The sequence below is a fragment of the Humulus lupulus genome, chromosome 8 (genome assembly GCF_963169125.1).
Source record: "Humulus lupulus chromosome 8, drHumLupu1.1, whole genome shotgun sequence".
NCBI lineage: Eukaryota > Viridiplantae > Streptophyta > Magnoliopsida > Rosales > Cannabaceae > Humulus > Humulus lupulus.
In genome coordinates, this window is record NC_084800.1 from 100639951 (window position 1) to 100661014 (window position 21064).

Below are 21064 nucleotides of genomic sequence, written 5' to 3' on the forward strand. Positions count from 1 at the left end.
ATATGCAATATTTTTTTTTTACAAACATATCAATCAATAGAGGAGTGATAATTTTTGTAAATTTGTTTTAAAATTAATTAAGCCATTAAGTAACACTTAATTTGCAAGCAACTTCTTACCCAATAGATGTTGAGTCAATAATTTTGCCTCAATCGAACTGCCTTAGCTACATACAATTATAGTGGACAACTTGGAAAGTTATTATGCTGCTTTTATATTTTCCATATTAATTATTGTCTTTTATATAAACATATGTATATTATATTTTCAGTGGTGGGGATGAACAAAGATTATGATTATGATATAATTCAATTAAACTATTTTTTTTAGGTTGATCCCAATGATATGTCTTGATGATACTTCGCAAACCAATTTCACCTTCTTTTAACTAATCGGCCCTAATAATCTTTTAGAATGAGCTAAACTCTCCCTAATATCCTTCAAAAAATAGTTTGTTATTTTTTTTTTTTAGATTATGAATTTATAAGTTTATAATAAAATTTAATGAAAAAAAAAAATATTTGCGATAAAAATATTCAAATTATCTGAATTTATATTAAAGTACCTAAATTTATTTATTTTTGCGATAAAAATACACAAATTTAACTTTTAATTGCACTTTAGTACACCTGTCGTTAACTTTACAATTAGATGGTAACGACAAGTACTGGCGGTACAAGTAAAAGTTGTATTTAGGTACTTTTACCGTCAAAAAAATAATTTTGGTATTTAAGTATAAAATTTAGTATAACTTATATAGTTTCGTCACAAATATTCTAAATAATAATAATAAAATTAATTTTGAAAAGTAAAATAAAAGGTCTAAAAGTTTTTTATTTTTCTTTTAAAATTGTTTTTTTTATTGTTTTGATAGTAATTATATGTAAGAAGCAATTGACTTTGAAACTGAAAAAAAAAAACTCACTGAAACTATAAGTTAAGACTAATATATCAAAATAAATCTATTACTTCTATAATTAATGTGGATGATTAAATAAACAGTTTTTTCTGCTACCTTAAAATCTGATCAATTTGAGAAAGAAAAAAGGTTTATACCTGTTTTGGACTTTGTGTTTTGTAAAATGGTTCAAATAGGTCCTTAAATCTAATTTTGATGAATAAAAAATTAAATATAATAATATAGTTCTTAGGCAGAATAACTGTATTTTTGTTTCGAATTGTTAGTTTTATGAATTATTTGTGATTTTAGTTCAAAAAAACTTTGATCAAAATCGAGTTTAAAGGTCTATTTGAACTATTTTAGAAAATACGTGGTTCAAAAAATAATTTATCAAAATATAGAGTCCGAACAAATAACGAGGCAAAACACATATTCAAAAAAAAAAAGCATAAACCCACATAAAAATTGATTTACAATACTACTTGTCAAGTAATTGATTTCCCTTGGATATAATATCAATCAGAGACATGTGTCACATGTATACATTTGAAATAATTTTTTAAAGCAGCTTACGTGTTCAATTGATTAATTAATTTCATGATATCAATCAGATGACAAGTTGCATTTTCCAAATAATTTTTCTTTTTTATTGGATATTTGTGATATAAATACCCAATATTTTAAGAAAATATACAGTTTGGACTTAATCTTTTTTTAGCAAGTAAAAACATTCAAAGCTAGAAAAACAATAATTATGTTAGTCCTAGTCTTTTTAGTTCCGTTAGATGCTGAATGAGATGACACATGTCACCACCTCATTGAATTATCTTATAATTTAAAAAAATATCATATTAATTGATTTTAAATAAAAAAAATACACTAATTAACCCTATTCAACCCTATATTTATAACTCTAACCCTTAGTTAAAGTTTTTCACATTTTTTACTCTTTAAGACAAAATTACCCCTTTGTTAAACAAATAAAACTCTATTTCAGTTTCTTACTCTTCCTCCTTATCGTTGAAAACCCTCCCTCCCAAACCCAACTATCTTCCCGTCGAAGCTGCGGTGGTATTGTCGTCTTCGGCCAGCACCCACCTCGTCCCTCTTCCCAGTTGCGTCATCATCTCCACAGCCACCTTTTTTTCTTACCCATTTTGTTTTCAGCCCCTTTTACACTCTTCCTTCTCTCTCTCTCTCAAATCTACCACTGCCCCCATCCCCTCCGCTTGGTCCCGACCCCACGAACCCACATTGCTGCCTTGCCGTGCTTTGCAGCCATATTGTCGAGCTCACGTCGCTGGAGCCCAAGGTTCACAACACCTAAGACCCCACACTCCCCTTGCACGATACCCTAGTCCAAGGTATTGTTGTTGGGATCCCTTGTTGTTATATTATTTATGACTCTTTTGTTTATTTTGAATTTATCATATTGATGCTTTGAGATTTGATGGTTGTGGTTGGAAACATGTTAGAAGAATGTAAGGTTTGGACTTTGGTTAAATTTCTAACTACTTGAGGAATGTTTTAATTGGGAAATAAGGAGTGAATTTAGTGTGAATTTGGTGTGAAGTGAAGTTGTTGTGAACCATATGTAATTTCAGTGTGAACAATGTGTGATTGTGGTGTGAATTTAGTGTGAACCATGTGTGAAGTGAAGTTGTTGTGAACCATATGTAATTTCAATGTGAACTGTAACGCCCTGGTTGCCCCAGAACAGTTACGGTGAACGGTGGACCGGAAATTTGACTCGTTACCCGAGTCCTTTGGTCAAAAACGTGCTCTACGTGTAATTAACAGGTTAAGGTATAAAACCAGTAAAAAGGAAATGGAGATTTTCATTACAAACTGCTCTGCAGAGCTAAACAAAATGTTTACAAGTGGTTCTCAGTACAAAATGGTCATTACTGTTTAAAATTTACAATCCCGCCGACCTAAGCGGCAAAAATAAGGTAAACCCCCTAGTTCCTCTGAGAACACCTTGGCCGTGGTGGTCAAGCGGCCGCATATGTACACATCACCACATCAGCTCTCCACTCAAGGCTAGGTGAGCTTCTCTTTCCCTTTACCTGCACCACATAGCACCCATGAGCCAAAGCCCAGCAAGAAAACATAACACTTTGCATAAACATTATCAAATGATTATCATTATAATCACACTGAGCATAAAGCTTTCAAACAAATGAGTGAACATCACATGAGGTTCCGATAAACCATACTGAGTGACTGGCAAGCAAGTCACTAATTCAAATGGAAGAGTGGCTGCTAGGTAAGCCACTAGCCTTCAACAGGTTCTGGTAAACCTTATTGAGTGACTGTCAAGCATGTCACTATTTCAAGTGGGAGAGTGGCTGCTAGGTAAGCCACTAGCCTCCAAGCGCTTATTTCATTCATCGACCCTCGGGGTCGGTCTGGCATTAATGCTCTTTGAGCCATTCAATGCTGATAGTTGATTAGATCTAATCTTGTTGGCTTGCGTTAACACGCTAAGGCCGTCCTGACTAATGAGCCAGCTCAACGTGACCAGTGCCCAATACCACTGCCGAACCTGACTAATAAGTCACAGCTTCACAGTTGATACTAGCACCTTTGCCAAATCTGACTAATGAGTCAGTACCATGCGTAAGTGAGCAACATATGCTAAACATTCTTTATTCAATCCAAGTCCATATTAACACAACCAACATGCCTCATGAATCTCCCTGCATGTCACACTTGGGGTGCATTTTTCTTACCTCTGGTTCGAGCTAGAATGAGTAAAAGAACGACCCTTGAGAACGATCAACCTTTAGATTCCTTAGCGGTTACCTAATCATAACCAATTATAATCCATTAATAAAATAAATTAATAAATGGTTCACAATCTAAAATCACACTCCCGGGATCAATCCCCCACTCTTGGGATGCTTAAAATACTCAAACGGAGCAAAGGAACCAAACCCCGAACCTTAAGGATCATTCCGAGCCCTTAAATGTGCTTGCTGAAAAATGGACTAGCGATGCAGCCCCACCAGATGGGGCTGCAGCCCTGTGAGTGGCGCTGTAGCCCTAATAAATGGCGATGCAGCCCTATTTCCAAGTCAGAGAGCCCATCTCTGAGCCCTGAATAGCGCTGCTGCGCCAATAACAGACCAGAAACTTTCTGGTTCATCTTCTTTGCGATTTTTCTTGAAACCAAACCCTCCAAACCAATCCAAAACCTTACCAAACACCCAATTCAACCCCTAAACTTCATCTACATCATACCCTCATCAAAACCCAATCAATTTCACACAAAAACTCCCATTGATTCTAGCAATCCACACCAAAACTATAAGCTGAAAACTATAAAGTAAAACAGAGTATGGCTTGTTTTTCATGGATGAATTCTTACCTCAAATGGAATTAAAGTCCTTTTCAATGGGTGAACCGAGTCTACAACTCCCAAGCTTTGATTTCCTAGCTTGTATCTTCAAGTTGGGACCAAAAACTTCAAAGAATGATAGAGAGGAAATGATGTACGGGAAGGTGATGAAGTTGCTCTGCTTTTGCTCTACAACTCTCTACAGCCACTTGAAACATATATAACCCAAGCAAAAAGACCTTAATACCCCTAGGTCATCAAAAGCTTCTAAAGCCTTCCCAAGGGCAAAGTTGGTACTTTCGAACCTATACCGTTAATCATAATTAACGCTTCCCAATTCCCGCTATTCTCAAAATTCCCAAACACCAATAATTCATGTCCTGTTCCCCTTTTACTCCCGGCAACGTTCTAATCATTAAAACATCCCGAGACTCACCCCGAGCGTCGAACCTAATCCCGTTATGACTAAACCACTACTTTAACACTTAAAGATCGTCTCATGCCGAACAGCTCGAACAAATCCACATTATAATGTGGCCTTAAAACATATCACCAACATACATCCAAATAAACAATTTACCCTCAACGGGCCAAGTTACCATCACACCCCTGTAATTAAAAATATATGGACTCACATGCATGCATTTCACATCATATCATAATATAATCAACATATACATGCATTTTATCAATTAATAACACAATTAAGCAAGTATGGCCCTCCTGGCCTACTATTCACGCCGTTAAACATATCGGGGAAATCGGGGCATTACATGAACAATGTGTGAAATTGGTGTGAACCATGTGTGATTGTGGTGTGAATTTAGTGTGAACCATGTATGAAGTGAAGTTGGTGTGAACCATGTGTGATTTTAGTGTGAATAGTGTGTGAATTTGGTGAGAATAATGTGTGAACGATGTGCGAACCATGTTCCGAAATTATGGTGAACAATGTGAGAATGATGTGTGAACCATGTGTGAATTTGGTGTGAATGGTGTGTGAACCATGTTCTGAACTTATGGTGAATAATGTGTGAATTATAAAAGGAAACTACACTAACTAACCCTATTATAAAACTGCACGGCCTCAATTTCTAGTGTGTATATATCTCTTTTTGTTTATTGTAATAAATTTATTAGCATATTATATATGATATATAAGTGAAATCAATTGTGGAAGGAACTTGTAACTCAAATACAGTAGTTTGTTATCAAATATATGAATGAGTATTATCAAATGACAAACATGCTCAAAGTAGCTAAAGAATAGGTACCATATTTATCTCCATTGTTTTTAATTGAATCCTTATGGAGTGTGTACTTCACAACAATTTATGTTCTTTTAATGTTTATATGTGAATTTAATTGAAAAACTAGTATCTTTTAATGATATAGAAAAACTCATTTGAAATATCATTTTATTTCTGCAGAATGTAAGTAATATTTTTTTAGGTTTTGGGTTTTTGATTGAGAAATATCTTAGCTCAAGCAAGACCAACAATGGGATGGCTTATGGATTATTATGTGTATATATTTGTTAAATACTAACTTTGTTAGAATTTTGTGTGAACAGAGGTGAATTTAGTGTGAACTATGTCTGAATTTGGTGTGAATTATGTGTGAGGTTGGTGTGAATTTGGGTGAGCTATGCGTGAACCATGTGTGAACCATGTGTAAATAATGTGTGAACCGTATGTGAAGAAAGTGTGAATATATCTGAGTTATGTATTAAGCGCTTATTTAATTTACCTTTTCAGATGTCACTCCTCATGCTTCCTATTGAAAGGCATTATCCAGCAAAGGCTGCGTATAGGGGAGGGAGCATTATGAGTACAATAATAGCGAAGTTCACGACATTTGACTTGTTGGAACGAGCGAAACAGTCACCATTCAAGCAATTCTTCTTAGCTCCGCCTCTACAATATTCTGGAGTTATTATTCACCAGTTACTGCTTAGGAGAGTTGTTGGTAGAGGAAAGAACGAATATTGCTTGAATTTTAATATTTGTGGTCAGAATACAAGGTTTGGAATTAGTGAATTTGGTTTGATCACTGGATTGAATTGTTGAATTTCTCCGGATCAGGCAAAGTATAAAGAAATGACCAAGAGTAAAAGACTTCTCCAGACATACTTGAACAATAAAGAATGTTTTTCTTCTGAAGAGTTGGTAGATGGATTCAAAAGGTGCGATGTGAAAGAAGACGTATGGAAATTAGGTCTATGTTTTTTGGTAGACTCTCTTTTATTACCTAGTGAACCAAAGAAGAAATGCTTTATTGATGTCCTTTCCATGGTGGAAAATGAAGATGACTTCTTCAACTATCCTTGGGGGAGATTATCGTACGAGAAGACATTATTCGGCTTGACAAAAGATATGGAAAGGCTAAGGAATAAATACTTGAAGAATGTTGAGCAAAAGAGAAAAAGACCAGCACCTCAATACACAATTTATGGTTATGCCATTGCTTTGCAATATTGGGCCTATGAAATTTTCACAAAGTTCTCTGCATTTGTTGATCAACAACCCCTTGCCTTTCCAAGAATGCTTAGCTGGTCAGCGCATAAAATGCTGAAAGAGAAAGATATTGAAGGTGTATTTAAGAAAAAAAGTGTAAGTCGTTAAGATTTTATTTGAGTTTGTGATTTATAAGTAATGTTTATACCTTATTAATTTATTATTTTGTTGCAGAATCTTGTGAAGGCCACGCTCAATCCAAGACCCGAAGAGAAAGAATTTCATGACTCTATTATTCAAGGACCAGATGAACTACTCATGGGACGTGTTATTAGCTTTGTAGACGATGATGTGGAATTGGAGTTTGAAAGGGAAGAACGTGAGGAATCTCCCACAAAGCCCGATGTAGCAGATGGGCATCGTCATGAGCAAGACAAGAAAGAGATACCAACTCCAATTAACACCCACCATGAAAAGTTGTTAGCTGATATTGACACTTTGAAAAGTAACCAACAAAGAATGGAGGAGAAGTTGGATTATCTAATTGAATTAGTGCTCTCGCAACGTAAAGGTAGTGATTCTGAGGATTCATTATCAGATGAGCATCTTGCTTCACCACACCGTACATTTATTATGGAGCACGTTGTTGGAGAAGATAGCCCTAGCTGTAAGGTGGTATCTCCTGAAGATATGGCTGGGGTGGAATTCAAGAGAAGGAGGGTTCCAACGAAAAGAATTTTTGGTTCCGAGTTTACTGATCCAACTAAGAAGAAAAAGAAAGCAAAGACAATTGTAACTGATCCTTGTGAAATTAATCCCCTACAACCATATGACGAAAAACAAATGAGACGTTTTAAGAAATGGGTAATTGGTTTAAAAAAGAATGATAAGCCTATTTCTCTCTTGGCCGGTTCGTGCACTGCGAAATGGTTTATTCAGCTACTTACACCACGTACATGGCTGGACGGACTGGTAAGACTACTGAAATAATTTTTTTTTAAAAATATATATAATTTGAATGTATATATACTTATAATATTTGACATGCAGCACATTGATGCAGCTTTAGGGTTGATGAAAGAACGAGTGTACACTTACAAGAAGACTTACTCCGAAAGATTCACCATCGTGGATTCTATGTTCCAACAGTTCTTCGAACCACATTGGGAACAATTCAACAAGAGGAAAATCAAATCAAGCTACATTTGGCCAAAATAAGTGCTTGATTACTTGGTAGGTGATGATAACAATTTCAAAAGGAGTTGGAAAGACATTGACGATGTGTTTACCCCAATTAATTTTTCTGGGACACATTGGGTGTTGTTAGAGATATCATTGACAAGCTATCTTATAAAAGCTTATGACTCTAATATCACTGTGGTCTCCAACAAGGAGTTTGAGAATAAAATGAGCAGATGGGGAAAAATGCTACCATTTCTAATTCAATCCAGTGGGCTGTTAAGCCATAGGAAAGATGTCCAACTACAAGCAGAGAAAGTACGTTTTGAGTTCACAAGACTTGGCACAAAAAAAGTGCCACAGACCAAAACTAGGTATAACTCTGTTAACCATATTTATATTGCAAGTAATCACTATGGTCTTCCAATAATTAAAAAACTTATTTCCTTTGCAGTGGCGATTGTGGGGTATATGTCATCAAACATCTGGAGTACTTGCTAGCCAAAAAACCGCTATCCAAAGTAAATGACGACAACGTGGATTTCTTTAGAAAAAAGACTTGTGTAGATTTGTTTTACCATAACTTACAACCATAGTTGTCTTTTATTTAAATATATGTATCTTACTTTTGAATGTATGAAGAAACTATGTCAACTTCATCTCATTAAATGGTATTGAATGATTTCGTTTATTTCATCTTAATAGTGGAATGGATAAATCTTTGTCACTTTTATCTTATTAAGTAATGTGTGAATTGAGTGTGAATTAAGTGTGAATCAGGATTGAAATATGTGTGAATCGGGATTGAAATATGTGTGAACTATGTGTGAATTAGGTGTGAACCAGGTGTCAATTATGTGTGAATTATGTGTGAACCGCGTGTGAAATATGTGTGAATCATATGTGAGTTATGTGTGAATTAGGTGTGAATTAAGTGTGAACATATACTGCGGTCGCAGGAATGTCCTAGAAATGCCAAAACTTTTCAGGAATTGCGGCCGCAAGACACTCTTCCTGCGGTCGCAGAAATTGCTCCGAAACACCGTTTTCTACCAATTTTTGTCATTTTGTCATTTTTCCCCATGTTTCCACACCTAAGTCACCTAATCCATTCGACACCTAATACTTTACCTGAAAAATACATAGATAAACAAGTCTAAAGCTCATTTATCATGAATTAAGCGTGAACCAGGTGTCAATTATGTGCGAATTATGTGTGAACCCTGTGTGAAATATGTGTTAATCAGATGTGAACTATGTGTGATTTACGTGCATGTATGAATTAGGTGTGTCCGAAACAACAAACTTTAACACAAAAAGTCGTATTACTAAACCAATCTAAAAATTCAAATTCCGCAATTGAAGAGTACAAAGTAAAACAATAAAAGTACAAACTAAGCATGTCTAGACGGCGGGGGACAAACAGTGGTGCACGTCACTCGATTGTGGCCCAGGACACCACATATACTACATCTACGTTGTTTGCTATTCTTCTCACCCTTTGATAAACGTCGTTTCTTCTTTGGACGACCAGCCTTCTGCTTCACTAAAGGAGGGGCTATCATCATACTTCTTATGTCATTTGGTATCACCCAAGATTCTTCATTACCCAGCGTATATACAGATCCACCATAGGATGACAACCACGCTTCAACTGTGTAGAATCTGGAGCATAAACTATATGGACTAATGCCACGATCTCGAGAACCAGCTAGAGCGTGTTCACAAGGAAGACCTGTCAAATCAAATCTTCTACAACTACATGTTTTCCTCCTCAGGTCGACATCTCCATCAAGATCACCATCCAATACTATTATTTCATACTAACTAGACGGAAAAGGGAACGAGGTAGTGGACTTGTCTGCTAACTTTCGCAAATCAGCTTCCACTTCTGTGGCAAGAGGACCTGTAGCCGCTGATGCTGCAGTTCGACGCTCGAAAAACCATTTTTGTAAAGTGTGCCTCATAAATTCCATGAGACAAGTAATTGGCCACCCATGTGCCTCAGCAATGACATTGTTCCAGCTTTCGGCAATACTTGTAGTCATTAAATTATATCGATGACCAGGAAAGAAAGAACGAGCCCACTTTTCAAAACCCACTTGATTCTCTAAGTATTGAGCAATTGCAAGATCTTTGAATTTAATCTTCTCAAAATGGCGTAAAAACTCTCGCTTTCTATAAGCTTTCGCTGCAAGGAATAATTCTTCATGGCAATGGTCAGTTTTGAACTTCGCACGTATATTCATGCTAACATGATGTATACAAGCACCGTGGTGTGCCTCAGGAAAAATTTGAGTCAAGGCACTTGCTATACTAGTATGTCTATCAGACACGATACTAGATTCTCCACTTCACCAATCGCTTCCTTCAACCTCAGTAGAAAATACAACCATGAGTCATTATTCTCTGAGTCAACTACTGAAAATGCAATTGGATATATTTTCTTGTTAGCATCTTGTCCCATAGCACATATAACTGGGCGAATATATGTTTTAAACCCCATTATAGAAACACCTAAGTCCATGAAGCAATATTTGAACTTACCTTCATTGTCCATCTGCAAATGAGTAACAGTTCCAGGATTTTTTTGCTCCATCATGTATAGAAATGAAGGAAGTTTCTGAAATGATGATTCTGGTGTACCTCTTATGTAAGCCAATGCATGCTCTTGACACCTCCAAGCTTTAGCATAGCTCATATGAACTCCATATGATAAACTCATATCTTTTACAAGTGACCTTGGCTTGTAATTAACATTATCACCCTCAAATTTTCTCCTTATGACATGTCCAATAAGCCATGGGGATGCCTGACGATGATCTTTATGTCGAACATCCAATGAACATGTGTGTTCACCGAAAAATTTACGAACCTCGAACATATTGGAATTAACCAATTTTGTAGCCCTCAACCTCCATTTGCATTTATCATCAACACATACTGTACACCATATATTTTTCGCAGACTTCTTTACTTTAAACTCAAAGTTTTTCTTTAATGCATAAAGATGGAGTTTCATCTTCAACTCTTGCTTGTTCTCAAATATTTGACCCTCTTTTATTTCCCACGAATTGATACTTGAAGAAGATGTCAGTAATTGAGCTGTTGAGGCTGAAGTAGAGCCTTTTTCCCCTTGATTCAACAAAAGTGGAGTACTTCATAGATTATCTTCACCAACCTGTCTTACTTTACGACCTCTATTATTTGAGGAATCATAGCTCTTCAATACTTCATTGGAGGTTGACCGTTGTAAATTATGCTTCACAAGTACATCATTGCAGGTAGACCTATCAATATTTTCATTATCATCTGAGCTTAATGCATCATTATTATCATCATCACAACTGTCTTCATTGCCATCTGCATCATTATTATCATCATCACAACTGTCTTCATTGCCATCAATGCAAAAATCATCATTCACTTTGGTTTCAACTGGAGGAATAGTATACAACTCACGTGTTTTAGTAACCAAAGGATCATTACTTCTCTTCTCTATAGTAGACACACATAGGGGTGTCCGATGATTGATAGATGTTCTTATCTCATCAAGAAAAAAAGCAACATCATCATCATTACTAATCAAAGATGGAGGGATACCTTTACTTCCAAAATGATAGATTACATTTAAGTCAAGATCAATACGAGACTTGTCAGCTCCGATTAAAGTATACAATTGATCAATAAGACTATTGTAAGTGATAGTCTTTGGCACCTTCATACCCTTGCTTTGTTTAGCACTAAATGACCAACCTTCGTTCAAAACTTGTTCCCACGATCCATTATATAACACCACAATATTTATATGTGTTTGACCTGTATAACATATGACAAAAGGTTCGAAATCCAAAGGTTATTAGGTAAAACTAGCCAAAAGAAACAAAAAATAAATGTGTGAAGCAAGCATGTGTGAACCAAGTGTGAAACGTGTGTGAACAGTGTGTGAACCCAGTGTGAATTATGTGTGAACCAAGTGTGAATCATATGTGAACCAAATGTGAATCATGTGTTAAGTACTCGTGAACCAAGTCTGAACCAAGTATGAATCATGTGTGAACAAAGTGTGAATAATGTGTGAACAAAGTGTGAACGCAGTGACCTAAATCGCGAAAATGTGAACCAAGTGTGAACAAAGTGTGAATAATGTGTGAACACAGTGACTTAAATCGCGAAAATCATTCGAAAATTCGTCATCTCAACATAAAATTATTTCTCTTCACATATTTTTTTAGTGTATAGTAGTTCCAAAATTCTATTTAAACTATTACACAAGACACCCATAACCTATAAATAAAAAAATACTTACTCATTATCAAATCAAATGTTCAATCCTCTTCAAGTTTGGGAGATGATTTTTATTTAATCTTCTTCAAGTTGGGTGAGAAGAAAAGAGATGTGAGAGATAACGTCACTTTCTAAATCTTGGTGCGAAAAAATGGTGATGACCTTTGAGATTTGATGATTTGAGAGAGAATATGTGTTTGATATATTTTGTGAGAGTAGATCATTTTCGTGGCTGCTAGGTACGTGCAAGACAAACAAAAGAGAGAACAACTTAATATCTATTGAAGGGTATTAATGTCTTTTTAAGTGCCTATAAGGTCATTAATGTGAGAAACATTAATGAGGGGTTATGGTTATAAATATATGATGAAAAATGGTTAATTCATGGAGTTACCCTTATGGTTTCATCATATCTTCAACCTCTCTTCTTTTCATCCTTCTTCGTCTTCTTCATCTGCAACAAATGCCTCAACGACGCCTGAGCTTCAAGCATCAACGCTGGCACTTAGGCTCTGAGCTTCAAGCTTCGATGGTGGCTTGGCGAGCTTCAAGCTTCGATGATGGCTTCAAGCTTCCCGAACCACTGCAAGGAGAGACAGACCCCATCCATGCCGAGCAGCATTTGGACCGAAAACACCCATTGCCAAAGCTGGACTTCAAGCTTCGAGGAAGTCGGATCCATCTATCGTTACCGAGGAAGAAATTTGAGGAGGGACGCCAATACCACCAACTATTTCCCTTGAGCGCCACCACCCAAGGAAGGGTCAGCAATGCCCCAAGGAAGAGAAGAAACCCTAACTATCTGCAGGAGAGAGGGAGAGGTTTAAGACGTATTTTTTTTCTTCTGAAAATTATTAAATATTTAGCGCTTTTAAATGATTTATGTTTAATTAGATCATTTAATTTTTTAAGAACTAATTAAATTTTAAATGAGGTTATATTTAACTAGTTAAAAAAAAAATTATTTAAATTTTTATAATTTTTTAATATTTAAAAATATATTCTTTATTTTAATATTAGATTTTATATATATTTATGACTTGGACCAATCACGAGGTGACACGTATTGGTCCAGTCAACACCTAACGGAACTAAACGAATGGGGACTAACGAAATTATTGTTTTTCTAACTTTGGGTATTTTTAGCGCTGTAAAAAAGATTTGGTCCATGCCAGATATTTTCCCCAAACATTAGGTACTTATGCCGCAAATATCTTTTTTTTTTACAAACCAAATAAAATTAATTTTAATATTTTGCCTTTCCTTTCTATATACCTCTTATTATTACAAATTAATAAAGTATGAATATATGGTAGTTATTTTTTGTCAAAAAAAATATAGGAATATTAGTGGCTAAAATTACAATTTAAGCACTTAAATACTTAAAAAAATATGTTAAAAATATCTAACTTCAATAATTTCGTACTTTGTAGGTACCTGATGTTAAATTTTCTGTTAAGTTTGACCAGACATTAACGTAGTAGCATACCATTAGTCAAAAATCAATTAACGACTAAAATATCCAAGTTGTTATGATTTAATTACTTAAGTACCTAAGTTCTTTTTATGGTAAAAATACATAACTTCAATAATTTGATACTCTCTAGGTACTTGATGTAATGCCCCAAATTTCCTAATAAGGTTTAGGACCTTGATTAGGAGGCCGGGAGGACAATAATTGATTTATTATAGTATTTAATGATTATATGCATGTTTACATGAATTATATTATTATATGATGGTGGATGCATGCATATGGGAGAATTTATGATTATTAGGGTATTTTGGTAATTTGGCCACTGTGGGCGTAATTGTATATTTTGGGTGCATGATTGTGATTAATTAATATAGCCACATTATAAGGTGGATTGGTTCGAGCTATCGACATGAGACGATCATGAGATGTAAGTGTTCGGTCTAGTCATAACGGGTTTAAGTTCGGGGCTCGGGGTGAGTCTCGGGGTGAATTCAATGATTAGAGCATTACCGGGAATTAAAGGGTAATGGGATATGATTTATTGGTATTTGGGAATATTGAGAATAGCGGGAATTGGAGAGCGTTAATTATAATTAACGAGATAGGCGGGAAATGACGGTTTTACCCTCGGAAGCTTTTAGAGGGATTTCTTTGGCTTAAGGGCATTATGGTCTTTTGACCTTAAGGATTTATATTAGTTTTGGGGGGTTTGGAAGGCTGTAGAAACAGAGCAAAACAGAGCCTATCCTCATCACTTCTCTTTCTCTCCCGTGCAAGTCTTCTTTCATTCTTTTCTTTGGATTTTGAGAGCCACCTTGAGAAGTTAAGCTTGGAGATCAAAGGGGGAAGCTAGGGAACTTGTCACAGCCATTAAAGGGGATTCAAAACCGTGTTTGAGGTGAGTTCCAGTTATGAATTTAAGGTGTGCTCTGTTTTTTTGAGTTAAGTTTTGAGTTTCTTAAGTTTTTAAGCTTAGGATTGGACTTTGTGAATTGTTGAGTTTTTGGTTGGTTTGAGCTTCAGGTTTTGGTGGTTTTGGACCATTGGGAAGTTTGGGAACTTTGATTTGATGATTTGGAGATGTTTGGATGGGTTTTTGGAAGGTTTTAGAAGTGGAAAAACAAAGAAAAATGGCTGGTGCGAAGTTGGGCCGCGGCCCTGTTCTTGGGCGCCGCGGCCCTAGCTTGAAGAAGGTGGTGGAGGCTCTATCAGGGGGGGGCGCCGCGGCATGGTCCATGTAGGGCCGCGGACCTTAAGGGGAAAATTGCCCAAAAGTGTGTTTTTGTGATGGAAACTTAACTCTAAGGGCCTAGGATCGATCCTACTACTTAGTTGAGTGGGATTCGATGTTCTGGAGGCTTAGGTTGACTTTGGAAGTATTTAATTACTCATTTTGATGAGGTTTTATATTTGGTTATGACTAGGTGACCGCTAAGGGCTTAAAGGTTGATCGTTCTCAAGGGTCATTCTTTAAATCGTTCTAGCTCGAATCTGAGGTAAGAAAACTGCACCCTGTGTATATGTGACATGCATGGCTATTAATGATGCATGTTGGTTGATTATTGAGTATGACATGCATGGCTATTATTGATGCATGTTGGTTGATTATTGAGTATGACATGCATGGTTATTATTGATGCATGTCGGTTGATTATTATGTGTGACATGCATGGCTATTCTTGATGCATGTTGGTTGACTATTAAACGTGACATGCATGGCTGTTATTGGTGCATGTTGGATTGCTGGATATGTTGTATATGGTGCATGAGAAACATGTGATTAGGACATGTCTGTATACTGAGTATGATATTGTTCAGAGCTTGAGTCTCTGTGTTTATGCATCATCCTAATTGTACTAGTACATGTTTAGTAAGCATGCTGGATACCCTGTTTGTGGATATGGAACATGTGATATATGATTGGTGGCATGACTTACTTGTGTTTGACACTGACTAGTCAGGGACCGACTCTAAAGTCGAGAATCATGCATTGAATGGCTCCATGGCATTAGTGCGGGACCGACCCTAAGGTCGAAGAACTTATAAGCGCTTGACTGGTCTATGACCAGATGTTTATAGCCAAGGTATATGACCCCGGTGACTGTTTGTCACATGGCTAGGGGATGTTGTCCATAGCACGACTCTAGAGTCGGGAGGAAGGTTATGTTGGTGACCATTCACCATGCACCTGTCCTGATCAAACTTATGAAATAATCATTTATCAGTTAAGCCCTGGTGACCCTATCGTCACATGGCTAGAGGGAGCTATGCTCGTTATCGTGACTTTCAGCTATTGTCACCTATTTTCTTGGACTGATAGTCCTGAACGGTTATTATGATCGTTGTTGATATTATATCATGTTTTATTGTGTTTTCTTGCTGGGCTTTGGCTCACGGGTGCTACGTGGTGCAGGTAAAGGGAGGAGGAAGCTGGACCATCCTTGAGTTGAAAGGCTTAGGTGATGATGTGTACATATGCAGCTGCTCGTCCATCACGGCCGAGGTTTAAAGTGGAACTAGGGGTGAACCCTGTTTTGCCGCTTAGAACGGCCTGTTGTAAATATTTTCTGTAATAGACTCTGAAATTATATTTTCGGGATCCCAATGTATATGTTAAACATTCTAGTGAAACGTTACATCTTAACCAAAGTTTTTAATCCCTAAACCGCTAATCATACTTAGTTCACGATTTTGGACAAATGACTCGATTAGCGAGTTTAGAACTGTTTGCAAGGCACACCGTAACGATCCCTGGAGTTGGGGCGTTACACTTGACGTTAAATTTTTTGTTAAGTTTGACACAATCATTGACGTGTCGGCATACTATTGGTCAAAAATCAATTCATTTTTATTTATTTCTTAATAAATTAATTTAAACTTAAAAATTAAGTAATTAAACATAATCTAAATAAGTAATTTGGAAAATGACATTACAAATTAATAAAGTATGGTAGTGATTCGTAGTAGGACACGTTATTCTCATTATAATATTAATAATCTGACAAAAGAAATTATGATATTAAGATTTGATGAAAAAAATACAACAAGTAAAGAAATAAAAAAAATTAAAATTCTTCTGAAAAAAAATTAAAATTCTTGTAAATGTGAAAGTGAGAACTAATAAGAAAAGATGAAGGTTTATTTGCATAATAGTAAGTGCAAACAATGTACAGTGCACATTTATTTAGTTTTATTTTAAAAAATTATTAAATATTTTTACTGAATTTTTGTGATTGTCATATAAATTTTAAATAAATAAATAATATTATTTATATAAAAGAATGATATGAACATATTAAAAAAAAAGTTAAACATAAACATTGTTTATAGTATTTTTTTTAAAAAAAATATGATATAACATCGTAGATCATAATAAACTACACTGGTTAATGTATAAAACATTCATAATATTATTCAAATCACACATTTATGATTGGAGAAAAAACTTATTTATTCTTGATAGAAGATAAATGTTATTCTAATTTCTTATGCAGTTACACAGTCGTACTATTTATACATATACACACACATGATACATATATATAATGTACTTATAATATTTGATGTTATTTAATATGAATATATATATTTAGTTAAGTTACATTAAGTAATCAAAAAATATATTTTCTTTATAATATAAACAATAATTTTTTTTAATAAAAATTAAGATTATGTATTATATATTATTATAATAATAATAATATTTTATAATATTTAAATTTTTATTGATATATTAATAAATATTTGTTTTTAATAGCTTTTAAAAGTATATTCTGTTAAATATTTGTAATATACAGTTAAAAAATCATTAAACAAAAAATTTCTATTATTTATACATTTTTTATATAGAAGAGAAATATTGAAAAAATTAAGATTTAATTAATGATTTATTATTAATTAACTAAAGTCTAATTAGTTTAACAAAACAAGTAAGTTTTTATTTATTTTTTAATGTTTCTCAACTTGAATTGTTATCCTGATTGAGTTGGAGTATTTTTATTCGTTGATTACAAAATTTGATGATTTATTTATTAAATGAATTAATCCAAATATACATTTAGCCAGGGTAAAAAAATTCAATCTGGGCAAATAGCAATTATTTATCTCTCCAAATCAAATAGAACATAAATTGTATAGAATTAATTATTTTTTTTATATATTTCTTTAATCAACAGGGTACGCGCCTTTAATTAATCGTGGACGTGACCCTTATTTGTGATTATTAGCACTTTGTTTTTAACTTTTTTAATGATTTATTAATTTTTTTTTTAAATATATCAATTTAAAAAAATAATATAAATGCCTCCCAAATTTACTAATAAGACTTATGGCCTTGATTAGTGTGCCTGGAGAGCAATAATTGATTTATTATATTAATATGTGAATTTGATGATTATGTGATTAGTAATGCACGTTTAGGTGAATTAAATATGCATGTGGGTCTCATTTGGTTATTAGGGGCATGTTTGTAATTTTAGCACGTTGATGGCATAAATGCAATATTTGTGTATATTGTGATTGACACCACGTATGAGTGGTGATATATTTGTGATGCACGATCCGAGACAGTCCTAGGGAGCAGTTTGGCTAGAAAGTCACAACGGGGTCGAATACCCGGCTCAGGAGCAGCCTAGGGGTATTTTGGGGATATTATATGTGTTTGGAATTTATTGAGTAACGGGTAAAAGTTTGGTAATTATTTAGACATATCAGGATTTAACGAGGATTTATAGGAATACTCATGGACTTAACGGGGTCTGGCAAAAGACGGAGTTGCCCTTGGTGGCACTTGAAGATTTGAGTAGAATTAAGGGGCATTCTAGACTTTTGTTAAAATGGGGTATACACTTAGAGACTTAGGAAATTAGTAGAACTCAGAAAAGAGAAGGATAAGCTCTCAAGTCTCTTTCTCTCCTTCGGTTCTCTTCTTCTTCTTCCTTGGGTTTGAAGACTTTGATTTATTGGAGAATTTTGGGCTTAGTTTTTAAGGAATTGAAAGTTGGTTGTGGTTGGGATTAGGTCAAGGGCAAAGTCATTAGCAAGGTATGGAGTTCCATCAATTTGAACCTGTTAAATTCTATAGAATTTATGTTAAAACTTTGAAGCTTGCATGGAATAGGTCCTATATATGATCTTGAGTGTTTTCTGAGTATATGGGGTTGTTTATGAAATGATTAGGATGTTAAGCTTATGGGAACAAGGATTATGGGTTTAGGCCTTGAATTGGGTTGATTTCAGAGGGTTTAGGCTTGAGGAAAATGTAGGAAAAATGGAGGTTTTCTGGGTTTGGAGGTTCGAGCTGCGACCCGTGTGTGCGTGAAGGCCTGGGAAGGCCTCTGTTCTTGAGGCGCGCCGCGGCCCAAGGAAGAGCATGTCGTGGCCCACATCTCCTAGCAGAGAGGCATTTTGCCTCTGTTTTGGGTTGCGCCGTGGCCCTTAAGGGGCTGGGCCGCGACCCTAATTCAATGTATTGGCCGTTTGTAGGTTTTTGGCTCGGGAACCCAATAGTTAAGGCTTGGGAAGGATTTTACCACCGGGATTGGTAGAATCTAAGGTCCCGAAGACTAGAATTATATCCCCAAAGTTATTAAATGGATTAGAGCTTGATGGATGGCAATTGTTGATGCGTTGTGACTAGGTATCCAGCGAGGCTCAAGATAGAGGACTGCACTCGGGATTTCAGTGCTCAGGAAGCTTGGGACACAGGTAAGAAAATTGTTGTACTCATAGCGCAGGGCATGACCCTATAGTTTGTATTGCAGGGCATAGCCCTATGTGATTGAATTGCATGGCGTAGCCCTATTGTTGATGTTTTGTAATTTTTTAAGTAGTTGTTGATTATATGTTATGTATTGCATATTTGTGAATGAACGGCGAAGGCCGAGAACGGCAGGAAGCCGAGTACGGCAAGGGGTGGGGAACGGCATTAAGCACGCGGAGTGTAAAGCCGAGTACTGCAAGGGGCCGGGAACGGCGTTAAGCACACGGAGTGCAAAGTTGAGTACTACAAGGGGCCGGGAACAACGTTAAGCACGCGGAGTGCAAAGCCGAGTATGGCAAGGGGCCGGGAACGGCGTTGAGCACGTGGAGTGCAAGCCGTTAGGGTGAGAACCTCTCAGGATGCTGAAGTCATCCTCACGGTGAAGACCGCGAACTCAGGGCCTGGTAAAGCACCTGGAACGGCATGGTCGCTATGTGTTTAGCCTGTTGACTGTTTTTAATTATACGCTAATTGATAGATATGCATATGTTGATTGTTTGCGTTGAGTTTTCTTACTGGGCTTCGGCTCACGGGTGCTCTATGATGCAGGTAAGGGCAAAGGAAAGGTCGACCAACCATGAGTACGGAGAGTGTGAAGTGATGTGTACATGTCCGACCTACCTGACTGCCATGGCCAGGGGTATTTTTTTGGGAAATTTGATGTATTAACCTGAATTTTGTCGCTTAGGCGACCATAAATGTATTTTGAGTTGTAAATATTTTCTAAACGGTATTTTGGGATCCCAACTATAAAACTTTCTGACATTTTCAATGAGTATCCAAATGTTTTATATTTAATGACTGGTAATGGGTTTTATCTCGACTTAGCTACACTTTTAATCTAAAACATCGATAAGCGAGTGATTAACACATATTAAACTCACTTAGTAACGGCTATAAAGAAGTAGGACGTTACAATTAAATATTAAAAAATGATAATAAAAAGTATTAGACACCTCTAATATATTACTTATGTATTAATAGTTTATCATTTTTTATAATTTTTTGTGCATACTTTTATTTTTATAAACATGAAAATTAATTCTTGTGATTTTTTACTAATGATTTAATTCTAGTGTACTAATTTTTATTTTAAATTATTTATGTTTATATTTGTTCTTATTTTTAGTTGAAAAATAAATTAAATATTTTGAATAAGCTTTTTTTTCCTTGAAAAAATATTATATAAATGAGAGTGCTAAAAATACCTTTTTTTTTTTTAAATAATAATACATTAAAGAGGTGGAAAAAAATTTAAAACTAATGGGTAATTCTTTACTAATTTTTTAATAGGTTTGTGAAAATAAAATTTAAAAATTTGTGAGAAGTTTAATTATAATATATATATTTGTAATAGAAGTACTCTTAAAATAATTAGTCAAATTTTCCAATATAAAATTAAAATGATATCTTAAAATAAAATACTTAATTTCGCTAAAAAATTGCATTTTTATGGTCAATTTGTTTTCTTTCAATTTTATGATTTTAAAGAAATTTTTACATTTTTACGATTTTTTTTAAGTTGTTTTTATATTCATTTTAGGCTTTTTTAAGTTAAAACTTAGTTGTTATGATACATATATTATTATTATTTTTTGTATTTTTTTAGTTTATTTTGAGTTGATGCAGTAAATTGTTTTCAAGTTATTTTTTTCAAAAT

The 21064-nt window shown here is 35.0% G+C and overlaps 3 protein-coding genes across 3 annotated transcripts; 1 reads left to right on the top strand and 2 right to left on the bottom strand.

The window, feature by feature from the left end:
• The first annotated feature begins 6343 nt into the window (after nucleotides 1–6343).
• On the top strand, nucleotides 6344–7458 carry LOC133795875 (uncharacterized). Its single transcript, XM_062233335.1, has 3 exons — nucleotides 6344–6856; nucleotides 6935–7322; nucleotides 7412–7458. The coding sequence occupies exons 1-3, from the start codon at nucleotides 6344–6346 to the stop codon at nucleotides 7456–7458; spliced, it is 948 nt and encodes a 315-aa protein (XP_062089319.1).
• A 1540-nt stretch (nucleotides 7459–8998) lies between these two features.
• Nucleotides 8999–10128, bottom strand: LOC133795876 (uncharacterized). Its single transcript, XM_062233336.1, has 4 exons — nucleotides 9708–10128; nucleotides 9304–9614; nucleotides 9149–9217; nucleotides 8999–9010 (listed from the first exon to the last, which is right to left on the bottom strand). The coding sequence occupies exons 1-4, from the start codon at nucleotides 10126–10128 to the stop codon at nucleotides 8999–9001; spliced, it is 813 nt and encodes a 270-aa protein (XP_062089320.1).
• A 62-nt stretch (nucleotides 10129–10190) lies between these two features.
• LOC133795877 (uncharacterized) lies at nucleotides 10191–11603 on the bottom strand. The gene is made up of 2 exons (XM_062233337.1): nucleotides 11267–11603; nucleotides 10191–11014 (listed from the first exon to the last, which is right to left on the bottom strand). Exons 1-2 carry the CDS (start codon nucleotides 11601–11603, stop codon nucleotides 10191–10193), a joined length of 1161 nt encoding a protein of 386 aa, XP_062089321.1.
• Between the last annotated feature and the right edge of the window lie 9461 nt (nucleotides 11604–21064).